This window comes from Taudactylus pleione, unplaced genomic scaffold, assembly GCF_031769625.1.
Source record: "Taudactylus pleione unplaced genomic scaffold, aTauple2 ptg000889l, whole genome shotgun sequence".
Lineage (NCBI taxonomy): Eukaryota > Metazoa > Chordata > Amphibia > Anura > Myobatrachidae > Taudactylus > Taudactylus pleione.
In genome coordinates, this window is record NW_028285290.1 from 1,734,517 (window position 1) to 1,756,343 (window position 21,827).

General features: G+C 42.6%; 1 protein-coding gene across 1 annotated transcript in view; it reads right to left on the bottom strand.

The window, feature by feature from the left end:
* LOC148474133 (cyclic AMP-dependent transcription factor ATF-6 alpha-like) overlaps positions 1–21,567 on the bottom strand; it is an 86,091-nt gene extending 64,524 nt beyond the window's left edge. The window contains exons 1-4 of the mRNA XM_088459050.1: positions 21,456–21,567; positions 17,361–17,457; positions 14,690–14,748; positions 9,311–9,422 (exon numbers count right to left, since the gene is read on the bottom strand). Of these exons, the coding sequence (XP_088315176.1) occupies positions 9,311–9,422; positions 14,690–14,748; positions 17,361–17,457; positions 21,456–21,538 (351 nt within the window). The 5' untranslated portion in view covers positions 21,539–21,567. The remainder of the gene's footprint in view (positions 1–9,310; positions 9,423–14,689; positions 14,749–17,360; positions 17,458–21,455) is intronic.
* Positions 21,568–21,827: the final 260 nt, after the last annotated feature.

The window sequence follows — 21,827 nt, forward strand, 5'->3', positions numbered from 1 at the left end:
TCAAGAAGCTACCGTTGTTATCTCGCTTTCTTCGAAGTCCATAGGGTCCACAGGGAGACATTGGGGTTTAAGTGATGGCAAGGACACAGTAGTTAATTTTTCTCTCCCAGGATGCACCGAGCCTCTCCCTATAATGGGCCCCCGGGCCAGAGGTGCCTCAGTTCATAACAAGCCAAAGGCCGATGAAGGGTAGAAGAGAGAGAAGAAAGTCTGGAACACACAAGAATCACATTCTCACATAGGAGACGGAAAACCAGTGACCAGAGCTAAGCCCATCTGAAGCCAGGTGCGTCAGGGTGAGTGCCCTCTGGACCCTATTGACTTCAAAGAGAGAGAGACAACAAAGGTAAGTTCTTACCACCTCTCTCATTTTCTTCTTCAGGGTCCATAGGCTCCATGAGGAGACCTTGTGGATGTCCCAAAGCAGTCCTTTAAGGGTGGGGACGCTCCTGTGCTGAAAAGACAATCTGCCGCCCAAAGGAAGCATCCTGAGAGGCAAAGGTATCAAATGCATATAACCTCAAAAAAGGTCTGGACAGAAGACCACATGGCAGCCTTACAAAGCTGAAAAGCCGAGGCGCCACGGCGAGCTGCCCACGAGGGACCCAAAGACCGAGTAGAATGAGCGGTAACAGATGGTCGAACAGGAAGGCCCTCCTGAGTGTAGGCCTCAGACATCATCATACGCAGCCATCTAGACAAAGGCTGCTTATTGGCTGGCCATCCCTTCTTGTGATACCCGTTAAGGACAAAACAAGGAGTCTGACTTACGAAGGGAACTGGTACGGTCCACATAAAGTTTGAGGGCCCGCACCACATCCAAGGAGGCCTCTCCTGCTGAGAAGTCTGGAGACTGAAAGGCTGGCACAACAATTTCCTCATTGATGTGGAAACTGGAAACCACCTTAGTAAGGAACCCAAGGCGAGTCTGAAGCACCGCCCTGTCCTGATGAAATATCAGAAATGGGGAGAGACAAGAGAGTGCCTCCAAGTCTGACACACTTCTCTCAGAAGCTATGGCCAGAAGAAGAACAGTCTTAGCCGTAAGCCATTTGAGATCCACTGAAGCTAGGGGTTCAAATGGAGGGCCCTAAGCACCACAGCCAAATCCCAAGGAGCCACAGGAGGGACAAAGAGAGGCTGAATCCAGAGGACACCCTGGAGGAAGGTCCGGATATCAGGTAGAGGAGCAATCGTCCTCTGAAACTATACGGACAGAGTAGAGACATGCACATTCAGCGAGGCTAAAAGGAGACCAAGATTCAAGCCCGCTTGAAGGAAGGCCAAGACTCTGGAAATCCGAATAGTCCAGGGATCACGCAAACTGGAAGGTCCACTGTACCGACAGAGCGTCCACCAGAATTGCCTCGGCATCTCTTGTTCTGGACCCGCAGACTGACAGTTTGAGATTGTGTTGGGAAGCCATGAGTTCCACGTCTGGAAGGCCCCACTTGTGCACTAGGAGCTGAAACACCTCTTGGTGAAGAGACCATTCCACTGGATGCACGTCGTGACGGCTGAGGAAATCCGCTTCCCAATTGAGAACTCCTGGAATGAACACTGCCGGTATGGCCGGGAGATGACCTTCCGCCCATGTCAGAATGCGTGATACCTCTTGTCAATGCCGCCTGACTTTGATGATTGATGTAAGCACAGTCGTGGCGTTGTCTGACTGAACTTGCACGGGCTTTCCGTGAAGTATGAGTCTGGCTTGCTGCAGGGCCCCGAAGACCGCCCGAAGTTCCAATATGTTGATTGGTAGAGCCGACGACTCTGCTGTCCACCGCCCCTGAAATGAGTGTGGACCTCTCACTGCGCCTCAACCCCGAAGACTGGTTGTCCGTCGTCAGGAGGACACATTCTGGAATCCAAAAGGGGGGATCCCCTTGGTGAGGTGACACGACTGCAGCCACCAGGTAAGGGACAGATGCACTTCTGGAGAGAGCACCATCGTTTGTGCTATTATCCGATGGGGTAATTCATTCCACCTGGATTAGTTTCTGCAGTGGCCTGGAATGAAACTGGGTATATTCCACCATGTTGAATGTCGATACCATGGACCCCAATATGGAGCATCCTCTGGGATGGAGTCAAGGAGAACTTTGCCCAATTGATCAACCACCCGTGAGTCTGAAGCACAGAAATTGTCAGCTGCAGATGGTGGTGAAGTACTTCTGGAGACCCTGCCAACAATAAGAGGTCATCCAGGTAAGGCAACAGTCGAACCCCCTGATGCCGTAGATGTGCCGCCATGACAGCCATAACTTTGGCCCAAGGAGCTGTTGAGAGACCAAACGGCAAAGCCTGAAACTGGAAATGTTGTTGCTGTATAGCAAGACGAAGGAAATGCTGGTGAGATGAAGCAATTGGAATATGCAGGTATGCATCCTGAATATCCAGAAATACCATAAAATCCCCCAGTTCCATAGCCAGTATAATTGGGTGGAGGGTTTCCATCCTGAACTGAGGTACCCTGAGGAATCTGTTCAGGGATTTGAGATTGAGGATAGGCCAATTAGGATCAGTTGGGTTTCTGGACCATGAAGAGATTGGAGTAATAACCCGGTACTAATAAGCGGTACTGGGATGACAATTCCTGCTTGAAGGAAGGATTGTATGGCTTTCTGGATTTGTAATGCCTTGTCTTTGTCTGACAGAGGGCTTGTGCAGAAGAATTGCTGGGAGGCCTTCTGCGGAAGGCAAGAGCGTACCCTTGAGAGACCACTTCTCTTACCCAAGTGTGTGTGGTGGTCCGACACCAGCACTGGGTGAATTGATAGGCCCGGCCAGTCAGGCTGAAGACTTGTCATCGGCTTTGGCTGCCGGACATCTGGTACTCCAGGCCTGTTTCTTGGGCTTGGAATTCTTTTTGAGGGCTGACTGTCTAGGAAAGGGCTGACCCTTAGGCTTACCTTGGGGCCGAAAGGACGAGGTCCGGGATCCTGAAGTAGTAGATGCTGAAGGCAGACACGCAGACTTAGCCACTGCCAACGTATCTACAATCTTGTCCATGTCAGGACCAAACAAGATCCTATCATCCAAGAGTGCAGCCATAAAGAACGGCGAGCTGACACTGCAGCAGCCAAAATCCTAGAGGATAAGAGGATGACAGCCAGAGCAGCCTTGTTGATATATGTAGCTGAATCACAGAGGTTACCCCCCAGAGCCACTTGATATGTGGTAGCATCTGACGGAAAAGACTCCTATAGGGAGTCTGCCCAGAACTCCATAGCCTTGGCCACCCAGGAGATAGCCATAATGGCCTGGCGACCGCTCCTGAAAGATAATACATTGACTTTAAACACACCTCTACCTTCCTATCCGTGGTATCCTTTAAGGATAAAATGGATGGCATAGGTAGCATTTTTGATTAAGCGCATCACATGAGAGTCCACCGCAGGAGGTGATTCCAATTTAGTGCAATGTTCCTCAGGAAAAGGATAGGCATAAGCCAGGCGTCTATTAGGCTGAAATCGCTTCCCAGGCAATTTCCACGCCACTTCCATGTGCTCCACTAGCTGAAAGGATATACTGCAGTAGTAGTCCTTATTTCCTTGAACAGCACATGTTTGGACCGGAGAGCTGGCGGGTTCGTCCTCCTCTATAACTAGAGCCGAACGGACAGCACGTATCAGAGCTGGTATATTGATTTTTGACTTAGACTCCTCCTCACGCTGAGAGGGCTCAGAGTCATCTTCCTCTACCATCTCCCCGGTATCAGCGTCATCGTCATCATATTGTGTAGATTGGGATAACGGCATGATCTTTTGGCCGGTCTAAGGGGTTTATCCCCCTGCAGAATAGCCTGGAGGGTAACAGAGTTATCTGCCAGGGTCTGCACCATAGTAGACAGCGTATCTACCCATGGAGGAGGCATGCGTGAAATCTGTAAAGGCAGGCCTTGTGAGGGCATAATCGCCTGCTGTGTGAACCCCATCTGGGGAAACATAGGGGGTGCAGCCCACCGCCCCGCCATGGTTGTCAATGCCTGAGCAAAGCATGCCCATGGAGGCTCCTGCGAAGTGACTGGGACCACAGAAGGACCTGGAGAATTATAACAGCTCACACATAATCCCTCTGAAACCCTGTCCCCATCACCTAGTCCTGCAGCACGTATTACATGACAGCAAAACTGGAGCGGAATCGTGCACATCATCCCCACTTTCAGACATAGCAATGAGGGAAGTGTACACGGTTTGTGACCAACCACACAATAAATGTATATATTTAAATGTGAGGTAAAATAAACACCCTGACAACACTTGTATTGTAAGGGCTCCGATAAAGAAAAGGAATAGTTATATTGTCTGACAGAATGAGTAGAAATACAGACAGACAGCGCTAGCATAAAGTCACATACAATGCAGAAATGACACCTGCACAATGGCACTACAAATCAACTACCCAGACTAGTTGTCTGGTAGGATACAGCACTACATACAATGACCAGGAGGAAAGGTATGTATGGAGACCCAGGCTCCATGTTCCCTGAGAGACCTGTGACTTAGCCAAAAGAAAATGGCCGCCAGAGACCTCAGTAGGGGCGTTCCTGTGGGAGGAGTGCTGCTGCAGCTCAGCCAGACCACAGTGGAAAGGATCGCTGTGCAGAGGGGAGGAGACTGCTGTAAACAGGGAAGGCTGTCTCCCCTGGCCAGAGTTTAACCCCCGGGGTGCTGGAAGCGCAATTTTCTTGTATGTTGCGCCCCAGAGATTGTCCCCCAGTAGGTCTAAGTGGAAGCGCAGGTTTCCATGCCTGGCTCCACCGTCATCCCCTTGTCCGTCCCCAGAGATCCAAGACTTACCTGACTCCCTGTGAATCCGGCTGCAATCCTGAGAGTCCCACGGGGTCTGGCTAGCAGAGACCCAGGCACCTGACGCGATGCCCGGATCAGTACAGGTGTCTCAGCGCCGGCAGGGTGATGGAGCTGCAACGCGGACAACCCACCGGACTGTCCGCTAGTAGAAGAAACTCTAGAAATCTTCAGGGGCTGTGACACGACTCCTTCCAGGCACCAAACGAACTGAGGTGCCTCTGGCCCGGGGGTGGGGTATAGGGAGAGGCCCTGTGCATCTTGGGAGAGAAAAATTAACTGCATGGTGCCCGGATGTCCTTGCCACCACCTAAACCCCAAAGTCTCCCTGTGAAGCCTATGTATCAAGAAGAAAGTTAAAGTGTATCACCACAGTAGAGCTAGCACAAGTCACATACAATGCATACAGTATAAATATAATAACAATGGGCTCTGAATCAACTACACAAGCACATAGGTTGGTAGGATTTGAGCGCTGGTCCATGGGAAGAGGTATACAGGGAGACTGTACCCATATTTCCTGAGACCAGCAGCTTCAGCAGAGCACTGAATAATGGTTACTTAGCGTCTCATATAGGAAGGAGGGTAGGAGGAGGAGCATCCCAGAAGCCGGAGGTAAGGACTGCCACTTACCTGCGTCTCCGCTACCCGGCTGCAGTCCTGGGGTCCCAGTGGTGCTGCTAGCCAAGCCCCATTGGTGCCCGCTGAAATTACTGGACCAGTTATCTTTGTTGCAGCGCCGGTGGAGGTAGATGGAGCAAGCAGCAGCACAGGCAGTCCATTAGGACGCCTAGCACTGCTTGCTCTGTAGTAAAATAGAATAACTCATAAAATTAAATGCTTGGAGAACTGCTATAGTAGTCCCCGATATCAAAGGTGCGACCGATCCTGTCCAGCACTAAACGAAAAACTGTCTGCCTGTGGCTGGGGACGGGGTATATGTGGAGGAGGACCAAGGAATCCTGGAAGCTAAAGCTTAACTGTTCGGTGCCTGGATCATTCCAACCACACACACCCCATGGTATCCCTGTGGATACCCCTATCGACTCTGAAAAAGAAAGTTCTATTACTGTCAGTCTTCTTCCTTTTATAAAACCCTTTTGTTCCTTTTGTACAATCTTTATTTCTGCTGATTTCCTGACTCATTCTTTCTTCGTTATTTAGGCTACCTCTTGATTTGGAGTTTTTTTTAGTACCATCTTGACTCTCACTGTATCTTGTATAAGAACAACATTGTATCTAATTAAATAGGAAGGGAAAAACAACGAAATTTCAAGCAAAGTGAGATAGATCGATAGATAGATAGAATACTCTCAGAGCTCGCCTTTTCAGAGCTAGGATTAGGAGGATTCTTTGGTATTTCTTTCTAGGATCAAGGTTTGAGGAGGAAAGGCTTTATGTCTTATTTATTGGATGAATACTACTGAAGGCATAGAAACTAGGCTTCAATCAAGGTCTACGGGATTACTACAAGTAAACATTGGGGAACTAAGAATTACTGGACAATTATTTATTTCATTTTACTGTGGAGAGGAGAGCGCAATTTGTACATTATTACATTTTCCAATCTGACTTTTGCCATCTGCAGGTTCAGAAATGTTGAGTGTTTAAAGCTTAATTTGGTAAAGGAAATATCATATGGCACTGCCTGAAGACCAGCTTTATCAGATGCACGCTCTTTTATTATACTTAGCAATGTTAATATCTTATCGCTAGTTGTAAGTTATCTAGGGAGCTGCTGTTGTTTGTTAGATTGGTTCTTGGTATTCTCATAGAACAATATGTGGCGGCAAATATTTATTCTTAAAAGATTAAAACAACGGCAAACAATAAATTTAAATTGTCAGATACAGGGCCAGGGAATTTGGTATCTTCCCCTTTCACTTTATTACACTGTTTTCACTAAAAAGAATGCCATAAAACTATTGTTTCTCCAATGTAGGTAAACATTGCAAGAGATCCGGATTCAAATTTGATAAAACACTTGTTTGGAGACTTTAATTATTAATCATTTTTTAATTTACATTAAACAACATTTTAAGGTCCTTTTGTAAAGTAACTTTTTTTCAAATAACTTTCTCCTCTAAATAATACCACCACCTCTAAAACTTCCTGACATCTGACGGCCACTACAATATTTGTCTTGAAAAGAAAGTATGACTGTGGACTAGAGTAATATTATCCAAGGATAAAAGTTGATAATTGTTAGGAAGATCCACTGTGACTGGTTGCTAGAAGATTAGCAGAATGCTATGCATGCAAATAACCCCTTACCTAAATTTTTTCTAGAATCTGAGGGATCTCTCTTGTGAAATGTTCTATGCACTATTTATGTTTCTGATAATGTAGTCTTAGCTGCTGTCCAGCCAGCCAATTCAATGCTATTTGATTGTGGTTTAAACAACAGCCTTTTCCTACATTGTAGAATCGTTACCTGAGAGGTGACTACACATGATATAAACTGCGTCTCAGATGTGAGTGTAGGGACCCACCAAAATGAGGACCCTTGACGTCGGGTTCTGAGCCTATAGACGTGACTCACTCATCTGCCAATTTTGAAACAACTGCACAAGAGTCTGAATTGCAAAACATGTAGTGCACATGCGGTGCACGATGTGTCTGAAGTCGCAAGTAGGTGTGTATGTGCTGCATCTTGTGCAAACGGATACAAACGTGAAGTAGGCTTTTCTGGGGGTGAGTATCAAGATGTACAGTATGTAGTGGCTGTTTCTGTTGGGAGTGATGTGGGTGTATATGCACAGATCAGTGCAGTTCTGGGTCGTGCATAGGGGGAAGGGAATCATGTTTCTAGTGGATCTCTTGCACCTAGCATGGGGCTGATGCAAATGCTTATACTAATGATGACTGTTGTGCCTGGATGCTAGAACAGTGGGCGGGATAGGCTTACACTTTCAGATTCATAGGGGCGAATTCAATTAGCGGCGCCAAGTAGAGATCGGTGAAAAGCGCAATATTTTCTCCTCATTCGCATGTTTTGAAGCAAAGATTCACTTGCTTACTCAATGCACGCACCCACTTTTCGCCCTATTAAATTGTAAAACAGGCGAAAACGCATATTGGCGAATGCTGTAAATAGCGGAACTGGCAAAAAGGTCATTTTTGGGGGGGAAAATCAGTCTGTATCCCCAAATAAAGCCTAAATCACCTGGGGAATCAATATAGAAGTGTATTAATAACCCTAATAAAAGTATTTATGGTACTTAAATTGAGTCAAATGGCTGTTATATACACATTTGCATAAGTGTGGAAAAATTACGGAGAGCATTTTTTTTTTTGGGGGGGGGGAATAGTTAATTTGGGGGTACATTAAAATGGGTACTAGTATATATTGGTGTGTATAAAGTGCAAATTTAAACAATTTTAAAAATACACCTGTTGCAGCCACCTGTAATCCTAAAAACACCTGCCCCATCCATACAGCTCCCCAAAATACCTGTCCCAGTACTCAAGACCCATTTTCCATAACTTTTTAAATTTTCGCCCCAAAAATTACATGTCTTTTTTGGGGTGAAGAATTTTTTTTTTTTGCCAAATTAGTCATTAGGGGGTGTCCTGAAACAATATGTACGCCACATATGTACACCAAAATATGGATTTTGCACTTCTTTTCTCCTGCCTTTTGGTGCAGAAACTTTTCGCCTATGGAGTTTTCGCCTAGGTGAAAAAGTCCTGGAATTGAAAAGTGGATACTTCAGAAACAGGCGAAAACGTTTCGCCAATCGTGGCTTTCCGCCTCCAACTGAATATGCCCCATAGTTTTAAGACTTACTTGTTGCATTAGGAGCCGGGGCTGTAGCAGCCGCAGAAGCGTCCGACTCATATATGTTTTATTCAAAATATCACCCAATATCACATACTTCATTTTTCTAGATCTGCAGCAACTTTATTTTTGTTTTGTATTAACAAAGGCCTTTTTTTTTCTTGTGAATGAGTTTAGTTAGAAAACACAAGTCCACTCTGCAGACGAATCTTGTGACTCTTTAGCAACTGAGCATGCATTGAAGCCTGCACATGTGGCGTTTCAGACACATCTCCACATACAGCTTAGAGGGCGTAACTTGGTGGTAACTGGATGTTGGTACATAGGCTTAGTGTGTCGTGGGAGTCTAGATGCAGAGTTGAGCGTATGCAGAGATCCGTCAGATTGCAGATGGATCTCTTGCCGTAAGGATAGGGCTGGTGCAAATGAGCACCAACAGTGATGACAGCTGCTTTCACAAGCTGATGGATGCATTGATTTAGCGAATTCTGACAGGCACATTTATTTTAAATTCACATTTATTTCCAAGCATGTAATGCCCGAATTGTGTCCATATATGAATCAGGCCCTGTCTGCGTGTGTAAACATAATGTTAATAAAGGTCAATTATTTTTTCTTGAAAATAACTTGTGAAATATTGTAAAAAAAATAGTTTTCATTTGAAACTCAGTTTTGGCGCCAGTCTTACTTGAACGAGTAAGATTTTTCTTGTACTTACTCTCCGGAAGGACACAACGTAAAATGTATCACCCCTCCTGCGAATAGCTTCCAAAAATTCTTGATAGCTCCTGGGTGAGGAGTAATATATCTGCAGCTCATTCACGGAGTTCCTAGGAAGGCGATAAAGGTTTACTCAGTATACCATTCTACAGGAATAAAGGGACATCTTGGTGCCCATTATCAATCAATGACTACAGCATTTTCTGAGAATAAATTAATGAAGTGCTTATCGGTAAATGGTTAGGTGGCTCAACAATAAGCTGCTGAATTCACAATTTAGCTACTCAAATGAGTTCTTTGTAGTTATAAATACATTAGTTAACATCAGCAAAATGTCTGACATTTGTATTCCTCCCAGCTTGGGTGTGACAGAACTGCTATACACAAAGGGTTTCCCCCACAATTCCAATAAAAATCTTCCTTATGTTCCAAACAAACGATATCAGAGGCCACAGGATACAAAAGCATTTTTTTCTTTTCTCCATGGACCAGGACTATGATTTATCATGTTATAATTCACTCTGGTTCTGTTCTGTTTGCCCAATACAGCTTTTCATATGTCTGTATTACATTTATCTAGAGACTAATGGTGCATACACACGATCAGATTTTTCCTTCAGATATGAACGATAACGATTTAAAAATCGTTCAGTCGTTCATATCTGATGGAAAATCGTTCATATCTGACATGCCTGAACGATGGACGATCAACGATGCGCGTTCCCGTTTGTCAGATAACGATATCTGACATCTGATGGGTTTGCAGTCAGACTTGGACGATTCCATTCATTTTAATGTAGTCAAAAATCGTTCAATCGTTCAAATCGTTCAAAACTTTGGTAAAATCGTTCAAATCGTTCAGATCGTTTAATCGTTCAATCGTTCATCTGACAAATCTGACAAGTCTGACAAATCTGACCGTGTGTACGCTCCATAATGGTGCATACACACGATCAGATTTTTCCTTCAGATATGAACGATAACGATTTAAAAATCGCTCAGTCGTTCATATCTGAAGGAAAATCGTTCATATCTGACATGCCTGAACGATGGACGATCAACGATGCGCGTTCCCGTTTGTCAGATAACGATATCTGACATCTGATGGGTTTGCAGTCAGACTTGGACGATTCCATTCATTTTAATGTAGTCAAAAATCGTTCAATCGTTCAAAACTTTGGTAAAATCGTTCAAATCGTCCAATCGTTCATCTGACAAATCTGACAAGTCTGACAAATCTGACCGTGTGTATGCTCCATAAAGCTAGCTACACAACTAAACAATGTAACATATAATGCGAGGGCTGATAAAAATTCACTTTCAATCATACAATCCAAGAACATACAAAGACTGCATAGTGTGTACGCTCAAAATTGTAACGACGGCACGATATATCATGCCGGGGGATTTTATCTAAATGAATCGCTTCTCCTGTACAGTATGTGCAGTCGCGCATACACACTACACAATGTGCACCACATCGTACATTGCATCGTACATTACATCGTACGTGCAGTCCATCAGATGGGAGAAGCGATGAATGACATGTGTAAATGGCCGTGTAGATCGGTTGAAACTTCTAAGACTGCACAATATATTGTATAGTGTGTACTCACCATAAAAGTTATTTGCAGAAATATATACATTTATTTTCTATACTCTGCATGATGTTAGTAAATAGTATTTTACTGACAGTGAAGTGTTACAATGCATCTGTTATTTGCTGACATCCAGAGAGAGTATAAAACCTGGCTCTCTCCCCACACAGTAATATGCAGAGACTGTGTGGATGTACTTACACTTCCTGAGGCCATCTGTGTCGTACATACAACGTACTTTCACTTACAGACACATGCTGATTATGGCATGATGATGTGTCACTTACAGACATGCTGATATGGCATGATGATGTGTCACTTACAGACATGCTGATATGGCATGATGATGGGTCACTTACAGACACATGCTGATATGGCATGATGATGGGTCACTTACAGATACATGCTGATATGGCATGATGATGGGTCACTTACAGATACATGCTGATATGGCATGATGATGGGTCACTTACAGATACATGCTGATATGGCATGATGATGGGTCACTTACAGATACATGCTGATATGGCATGATGTTGTGTCACTTACAGACACATGCTGATATGGCATGATGATGTGTCACTTACAGATACATGCTGATATGACATGATGATGTGTCACTTACAGACATGCTGATGTGTCACTTCCAGACACATGCTGATACGGCATGATGATGTGTCACTTACAGACACATGCTGATACGGCATGATGATGTGTCACTTACAGACACATGCTGATACGCCATGATGATGGGTCACTTACAGACACATGCTGATACGGCATGATGATGGGTCACTTACAGACACATGCTGATACGGCATGATGATGGGTCACTTACAGACACATGCTGATACGGCATGATGATGGGTCACTTACAGACACATGCTGATACGGCATGATGATGGGTCACTTACAGACACATGCTGATACGGCATGATGATGGGTCACTTACAGACACATGCTGATACGGCATGATGATGTGTCACTTACAGACACATGCTGATACGGCATGATGATGTGTCACTTACAGACACATGCTGATACGGCATGATGATGTGTCACTTACAGGCACATGCTGATACGGCATGATAATGGGTCACTTACAGACACATGCTGATACGGCATGATGATGTGTCACTTACAGACACATGCTGATACGGCATGATGATGGGTCACTTACAGACACATGCTGATACGGCATGATGATGTGTCACTTACAGACACATGCTGATACGGCATGATGATGTGTCACTTACAGACACATGCTGATACGGCATGATGATGTGTCACTTACAGACACATGCTGATACGGCATGATGATGTGTCACTTACAAGTGCTAGCTGTGAATATTTTTAAAAATGTAAAACTGCAATCCAGACCATTATGTATGTTCTACTCAATACCTTATTTGATTAGGAATAACCCAATGGTTATTTCAGAGACAATTTCTGTGTGCTTTCTTTACGTGATGCTTATTTTTATTTCTCCACTGTATATTACCCTATCTACAGGGTGTTTCACTTGCTATTGGCCCCAAAGTTTTTCTAATAACTTTTAAAATAATTAACATAATTTAGTAAAATGTGACACAGACATACCTTGGTCAGAGACCCATCTGATGGGGTTTACCTTAATGTTTACCTCAATGTTCTAGATGGGCATACATTTTGGCAAAAACATGTGCTAAAAACCTCATTTATACTCCATGTTAATTGTAGAGTTATCAGAATTGTTTTGACAATCAGTATTCGTAGTGCTTAGAGTGTGCACCTGCATTTTCTTTTACCTGTATGGCACTACCAGTCTCAGCATGGTAGCACCTCTTGTTAGGTGTAAAATTTCCTATAAATAGGTATATCAGCAGCACCGAGACACCAATCGCAATATTCCTTAATACACAAGCAGTGCCTAATGGTCCGTACACACGTAGTGATCTGCCAGCGATACGATATCGCTGGCAAATCATTATGCACCCTGGTATGCTGGATGATCAATATCGATCATCCAGCACACCACCAACTTGCGCACGACTACAGCGATCCACGGTCGTCGATTGCGTGTCCCTATAGTAACTTGCTCGAAGAGCAAGTTGGCCGGCATGCACGGCCTATGGTCGATATCGCTATAGTCCATATGTGGCTGCGCATCGCTGGTCGATGGTAAGTTGGTAAGGACCATTTAAAAGAACGATTTGAAAGGTAACGGTAACGATATCGATCAAATCGTTCTTTTAAATCACTACTGCAAGGCCCAACGTCAATAAGTTATTGCTAGACTAAATAATTCATGACATTCCCATAATCAGCATTATGATTGTGTTATCTATGTAATTTAACTGTGCTCCCTTAGTTTTTATTACATAATATTACAGATGTGTCCTCATACACTATTGCTGCAATCGTGCCACCAGGTCCTGTACTATTTGATTCGCGTCAAGCATCTTTTTCACCTAAAAGTGTCTCTTAGTCACATATGGATGCAATAATCAGCTTCATGAGACTGCACTAATTACTTTGATATACAACACTTGTATATCTATGTGACAGATTCTGAAGTTGTATACGAAGTGTTGTGATGCAGCTTTTTACAAGTGTCGCATTTCAAATGAATCAGTGCAGGCTCGTGAAGCTGCTTACGACTAAAGATGAAAAAGACGCTTGGAGCAAGCAGTGTAGCACGGGACCTGTCGGCTCACTCGCGCCAGGCGTCTCACACCGCATGGTGTATTGAGGTTTGGTGCATAAGGACACATCTGTAGTTCTTGCTCTAAGAGTTTTCCCCACAATAAAATGTATTTGCCCTTTATATGTGCTACTTATGGATCCCCATCCTTTCCCCACCTGTGTCTTTCAACAATGCCATTTAATTTTATAATATTATCTCTAGCTTATGCATTAGTTTACATAACACAATTTCTTCTCCTTATTGAGATTTGTTTTTTGATACCTAGGACACAGGGATTCAAACTGTATTAATATTTTTGATATTTTTGAATACAAAATAAAGAGACATATTGTGTCTTCAAATTAATAAAAACAGTTTGATTCCACAATTTTAAACCTACACATTTTTTACATTACCTTCCAGAATAAGAACATGATGTAAGCATTGACGGATTTTACCTAGGGGTTGCAGGACTGCAGCCCCCCCAGTAAAATCCACCACCCACAGGCACTGCCTAGCCTAGCAGCAGTAGCAGTGACTTCTCCCTACCCTGCTGATCACAGCCAGACATGCAGTCCCAGGGGGGGTGTTTTCTCCCCCTGGAACTGCCAGTCCGGACTGCAATAGCAGAGAAAGGGCTTCCTGGGGGAAGCCACTCCCCTGCTATAATGGCTGCCCTATCCGACTCACTGTCTGCTAGCCTGGGAGCAGGTCCGGGGTTCAAGCCACACCCTTATTTAGGCCACACCCTTCAGACTTAAGCCCCACCTCCCGGTAACGTCAGCTGTCAAACACCGGGATGGCAAAGGAGGAGAGGGAGGATGTGCAATGCAGACCCTCCCCCCCCACGGCCAGACAGGTAAGGAGCCGCCGCTGGAGTGTTTCATGGAAATATGTATTGTCAGCATTGTGAAATTTACTAAAATTGTACATCACAATCTCTTAAATGGTTCAGCCAGTGACACTGCAAAAGGAATATGAAAAACTGGTGCGTAAAGTCAATGAATTTCAGTAAACACTAACAGCATGACTTGCCATCAATGACTTGAATTTTTATTAAAGATCATCATGTGTCTGAAATGCATCAAAATAAAAAAAGGAAATATACACTTACTTTATGCTAGTGTATTGCATGGTTACAAGTTGCGAGGTTCCAGCTTTCTCTTCTGGTTTCTAAATGGTATAATAAAATAGTTACTTCTTAAATGTCCATATACATAAAGCAAACAAACAAATGCTATAGAAATGACATACTTAATAACATGTGGAAATGTTCGGTGGATCTTGTAGGGCGCACACAGGAAATTGAGAGGATGGGAAAGGGATAGATGGTATGAGCAATACTATATAAAATATATGTCTATGCTGTGTACACCATATAATAATGAATAGAGTATTGAACTGGGTTCTATTCATACATTATATAAAAGCATTAATACATTAAAAATATGTATAATGGTTGTGGTGTGGGTTCTCTGTACTTTACTATATTGCTGGATTCTCTAAAACAATGATCAGTTGTATAATGGTGTATAATGTAATAGGTGTGTGAAATATTGTGTAAGTGGAGATATGGGAAATATATGACAAATGGTAAAAGCAAATTTATAAAATGGGTATCAGAATGTTTCTTTGAATACATTTCTGCACATGGAAATAATTAGCAACAATGTCTCAATATGCCGCTAGTATTAGCAACAGTGACTTATATCCACAGATAACTCCTTCTTATGGAAGTTATAAAATTCTTCAACAGGTAAAAAGCCAATAAATTGTTTGTACATGTCCTGTGGTGCGCTCACCTCCTACCTCAATCCGTGTGAGGATGTCACATATACTCCAGTGTGGAAGGTGTGGATGCCGGGCAGCCGCCGGCGTGATGCACACGTATATGCTGGCTCGCGTCTGCTGGGGCTTCGTTCCCATGTACGAGCAATGGGAGTCGCCGCTGTGCAGGCACTTCAGTATGTATAGTGGTTAAACTCTGTCTGTATGTGGTAGTTCCTCCGCGGAGTCTGGATAGTCTGCACACACAGCCTGGTCACGCAAAGCAGAGCTCTTGCTTACATGGCCAGGGTTTGCACGATGTGTGTTCCGACTGATGGCTGTGGGATCCTGTGGTTGTGTCCAAGGAACTACCACATACAGACAGATCTTTCTGCATGTTCAGTTGATCTGGGGGTGCGATGTACGATCCCATGCAGCGCTATGCGGGTGGGGGAGGGGGGTTCCGGCATATCGGGCAGTCAGCCACCCGATCACTCCGTGGGTGGGGACTGCCCGATATGTCGGCCATCATATCGGCTGTCGCATCGCAAGGTGCATATCGCGCAGTGTATGGGGGCCTTTACAGCTTGTTTGTATCAAGTTTAAGCTGTGAGAACTATCTCTGAGTAAATCATTAAATCATTCTCCAAAACATTAAAAATCCATTTATTTTGAATTCAGATTATTTAAAACTTCTGCTTCTTGATTTCATCACTTTAGCTATGGGCCCAGAAACATAGTTTTAAAATGCTTTTAAACCACAATCAAGTTGTCAATCATTAATAATAACCTAACAGTGAAACACCGTAGACTGAATTGATTAATTTTAAACAGAGATTAGATTCTATAAAGTGTTTTAATCAACTATATGTGCTTGACACCATGGTAGGATAAGATGATCATTATTTGCACTAGTGGCACATTGGTTTCATTTATATAACAAAACAAACATCTATGTATGATTATTTAAGAATCAACAGTATTATATATTTTTTATTCTCTTTTTTTCACATACATCTGTGGAGAATAAAGTACGTTTTATGAATTTGTATGTGAAAGGAAGAATGTGGGAGAATGTAAACATTAAAGTAACGTTTCTACATGAGTGGCATATGGTTATAGAAAACAAAAACTGTGAAACATATGTAACTGTTCCAAAGTTATACATTATTTTACAAGTTTCACATATATGGTCAGGATTATATAACGTGTTTCATCAAAGATGATCATATATACATATATGGAGTGACCTGTATTTTAGGCAGCCTTTTCTTTTCTTGTAATTGCATCAAAGGTTCCCCTGATACAAGCAGAGCAACATTTCAATGCCTCAAGATATTTGAACATTGCAGCTGATAGGGTGAATCCTGGCAGTATTATACAACTAATACCCCATGCCACAAGGCGTGCAGTATCTGACTTAGGCTGGGTACACACTAACAGATATATTGGCTGATCAACTGATCGGCCAATATATCTATTGCACGTCGGCCAGTGTGTACCAGCGATATGTCTGAGCGACGTCGTTCACATACATATCGCGTCAGCTGTGCTGCACAGTCGATGGCAGATATATCTGCAGTCCATCGGGCAGTGTGTACCGGACGGTCTGCCGATCACCCATACACATGCAGCGGCAGCCGCGGGGAGGGGGGCGTGGCCAGACACACATGATGGTCGTTCAGTGTGTATGAACAACCATGATCTGCAGATATATCTGTTCATATTCAAGTTCATATTATTCTTATACTTTCTGCTTTCGAAATAAAAACAGTAAGTTTGAGCAGCTTGATTTCTGAGTGCACTGCTGCCATTTTCTGTGTGTGATGCCAGCATTGTCCATGAGTCTGAATACAACCACACTCCGCCTTCTCCACAATAAATCTGGGGTTTCATTATGATAAATATCCTACAAGCAATGAAGTGAATCTGGTTGTGCTGTTCAGAGGTTTGCTTTCATTTTCTAAATGGTACAAACCAAAATGTTCGTGATTGCTATTGGCAAATTTATACCACACCTGCACTGGCTGTGTCTTATGGGTACTGATTGTTCGCCTGGACTTTGTCCTCTCCACCTCATGCCTATGGACCCAGCCACGTAGCTCTTGGTTTAACCTGTGTAATATTAAATTAATAATAGAATATAAATAGAAATAAGTGAATATTAAAACTATTTACAAGATTTCACTTTATTTAGTGAACAATAAAAAATCAATTTCTGTAATATGTGGGTCAAAAACTGCATTTAAATCATGATGGAACCTTGTGTGTATACATACAGTACCTTCCAACATTAGTGTCCCGCGCAATTGGGTGGAGGCGTGCCTATGGCACACTGAGGGTACAAATGGTTATCTCCCCTTATGAGAATTTACAAAAGAGCAGGCTGGTATTTTTAACGCCACGCACTGAGGGGATGCCTGTCTCTGCAGCGTGCAGTACTGCAAAAACCTCCAGCCTGATTTTAGTATGATGCAATATCTTTATAGAAAGTGGAGTTCATAGTTATATTACTATAAAGCTGCGTACACACGGTACGATTTCAATGAACGATAACAATATCGTTCATCATTAAATCGTTCATTTTTATGTAGCCAACAACCAATGAACGACCAACAATACACGTTCCGTATGGACGATAACGATATCACTGGTTGGCCATGCATACAGGCCAACCTGGTGGATATCGTTCATTTTGCATAGGGGCTTGCGATCATTGGTCGTTCATTTGGCGATAGCTTTTGTGTGTAGATGAACGATATTGTTCATCTAACACACCGGGAAATTCAATGGAAATCATTCAGCGAAATAGATCCGTCCCGTGTGTACGCACCATAAGTATAGGCACATCTGCTCTAGCAAGAAGTCCAGTGACTTAATCCACTGTCTCCTGCCTTTCAGTAAAAAAACATAAAAGAAATGTCCATGGTTTGTGTTAGTACACGGAATGTGTGTAGTAGATGTAGGTTTATGCAAGCCTTGTGTGCAGAACACTTGGAGATGTGCGTGACCTCTTATATTTTGGACCATTCTGGTTCCGAATTAAGTCATACCCTTCTCCCACTGAATAACAAATATTTAGTAACATTTAAGAATATGCACCTCTGTCCTTGCCCTAGTGACAACAGAATTTTTAAAATGAACATTGGAGGGGAATTTACTTCAATCCAACCACCTCTGTGGCATGCATCGTGGTTGTCCCCAATCCAGGTTGAAACCACTCCCACTGTTCAAGCTATCGGCCAATCTCTTTACTGAACACAGTTCTCGATATATAGGCAAACATTCAGCAGCTTTTTTTTTTTTTTTTAAAAGGAAATGAAGGATTATGCCACTATGGCTATAAGATTAACACTGAAGTATTCAATTTCTTTCTTGAGTAAAATGAATTCCCCTTTGGGAAACAAATTTCCCTTGAAATGGAACCAATGCAAAATAAAATATCTAGGTGTGCACATTGCCAAACTCCATCACCAGCTATTTCAAGTTAATTTTCTTCTTCTTGTCTACCAGATTAAAACCGGTCTAGAAACCTGAAGTTACCTTTATAACTCACGAAACACCTTACTAGACTGCTTTATTTATTCCAGACTCTACCGATTTGCATTTTCAAATACTGGTAGGTTTAAAATATTTGCAACTTATAAACTTCCCTATTCACGTGGGGAAAAAAAACACCCTAGAGTCAGTCTCTAGATTCTACAAGGGCCAGGGCATTCCCAATTTCAAACACCCATATATGACTGAGCATCTGGTCCAATGCGTCCTATGGAACAACTGGAAACCCAAATTGACTACCTGGCCCTCATCACCCTAAATCAGTGACTACTCACCCAATTGCCTTACACTTTTTGACCCTGTGGGACTATACCAACAGGTGATTTTCCTAGCCCCCCATTCCCAAAGGATCTCAAATAACCATCTATTTCTCAACCCTAGATCCCCCCTTGGCTGTAATTCACCTGCCTTACTCACAATGTCATATCTGAGTTACCCACGGAACTACTTTACCGCCCCTCCTCTGAATTACAACACAAATTCTCTCATAACAAATATTATCAATTCTTGCAAAGTCAAAGGCCAATTAACTAATCAGTAGTTATTTGAATGCAAATCACTATGCATGAAACAGGCAACAACAAAGGGCCTAATTTTCAATTTGTATGCCGATCTCACGCCATCTGAGTCTCCCTTGAAACATCCCCACAAATTTTGCATGAGAGTCGAACCTGAGAGAGTCTCCAGACAAGAAATCCAATTGTACAATGAATCCAGCTGTATTTGCACAACAGATAAGAAAATACATATAAACATTGATATTGCTGGTACTGCAGTATGTTCCTACGAGACTTCACAAAGTGAATCCCAGTTTTTGTTTTTGGCTCTGACCTATGTAGATTTATGTACGTTTGCTGTACCTATGGATCTTCGGAAACATAATATAGAAAATTTCATCATATGCTATTTAGGCATGTTTACATTGGCTGAAATACGGTGGCCCATACATTTTGCTGAAGTGAGAGCATTTCATACTATGCATTATAACATATTGCTCTATAAAGTCAAATCAGAAAAGGGAACATGGAAATTAAAAAGATAAAACTTATCTGACAACTTCACACACAGGATTTATCTGGAATGAAATAAGTGTTTCACTCTTAGTAACCCTATGTAAGAAGCAGTGTCCTATACACAACATAACCTTGTACGCAGAGCCTTATTCAGAGTTGTACGCTAATGTCATCGTAACTGCAAATTTGTACGCAGCTGAAATGCAAAAATATGTCAATGTCACAGACGAGAGGTTTCGAGATGCCTACCTATGGCTTTACAAATCCAAGAATCTGCGTAAAAATGTTGCAGCATCGATAGCAGATCGTTTGATTGTTGCAGTCCTGAATGGTCCCGCAGAATGGCCGTGGGAATTGAAATGCTGCCATGCCCCTGAGACGTTCGTGACACGTCTGTGTATTTTACCACTACTTCCTGTTACCTCCCCCAAACACTACCTGTCAATCACACTGCAAGAAAATAGTTGCATGCGACTACGGTAATATACGTGCACCATGCGACTTAGACACATGCGCAGACTGTCGATTACCAATCAACTGCAAAAACATCGGCATAGCGTGCAACTCTGAATCAGGCCCTTAGTCCACTCTTTAACATAAAACTTAGAGCATGTTCTGAAAGCATCTCTGCTAGTAACTAGACGAATGACATTATTGTTTAGACTATAAAGGGGTAAATTTACTAAAGTGAGAGTTTTTATAAAGTGATTTTTAGAAGAGATTTTGCCCATAGCATCCAATCAGATTCTAGCTATTATCTTCTAGAAGGTGCTAGTTAAATGTTAAGTAGATTCTGATTGGTTGCTATGGGCAACATCACTTCTAAAACGCACTTCTAAAAACTCTCACTTTAGTAAATTTACCCTTAAGTGTTAAATGGTGTTAACAGTCCTCAAGAACATGTACTGAATTCCTGATTTTAAGGCCAAGTGTACGAACCCCAATGGTTAAATGTAGGAAACTCTCTCTTTCTCACATATATCACCCATAACTTGGTGAGACAGCAATGTTACAAGCTGCCAAATTCTTGCTCTGAGGGAGAGGAAATAAGCTTTTTTTCAGCATACTTTAGCTTGAAGTTTGTGTTCTGCTTTTGCCTATACAAACTGTACACATCAGACTGATATGAACACTGCATAAATCACATGGATAATCCAAGAATATCCCTGTAAATTCCCAGTAACTTAAGAAAAAAGGCATTGCAGATACATATTTTAACATCAACATAATCACATGCAACATAAGTGTCTCTCAGCTATTGAGAGCAGGCATCATAAAAGCAGCACAAAAACTGTCAGTTCTCAAAAAACATGGTGTAACTGCAGAGATCAAGTTATCAACTAATACTGCAGTACTGCAGATAGCACTTTATTTATTAGGCCCTGGACTCATGTATTCTCAAACTTTTTGGTCATAGGATTTTGGATTTGGGAAATCTTAACATATAAAGGCACCTCTATAATAAATATATACACATTTTAAATCAGTAATAAGCATTTTAAAATGACTATACGCATAATTTGTATGGATACTCTTGCTGACCTGAGGGATTCGGTCTGGTTGACATGTGGTCGGCAGGGAGGAGGTGGAGGAATGTAGAGCAATGGCTCCTCTTTCACAACCATCAAAGCCTTTTCGGTAGAGATGTAATGTCCAGGCCTGTGAATCAGGACAGAAAGAACCTTAAAACTGCAAACATGAATGGATGATTGACTGTGTGTTCAACAGATCACATCATATTAGTTGTTGGAGGTATGTTGTGTTTAATTGACTGCAAAAATAATTATTCTACAAAGGCCAATTTGGATACTGAGGATAATGTACAATTAATAATGTACTGTGTGGAGGACCAAGGGCCTGATTCAGAGCTGGACGCTCTGACCAGAGCGCTCGCTCTGAATCAGGGCTCTCCTA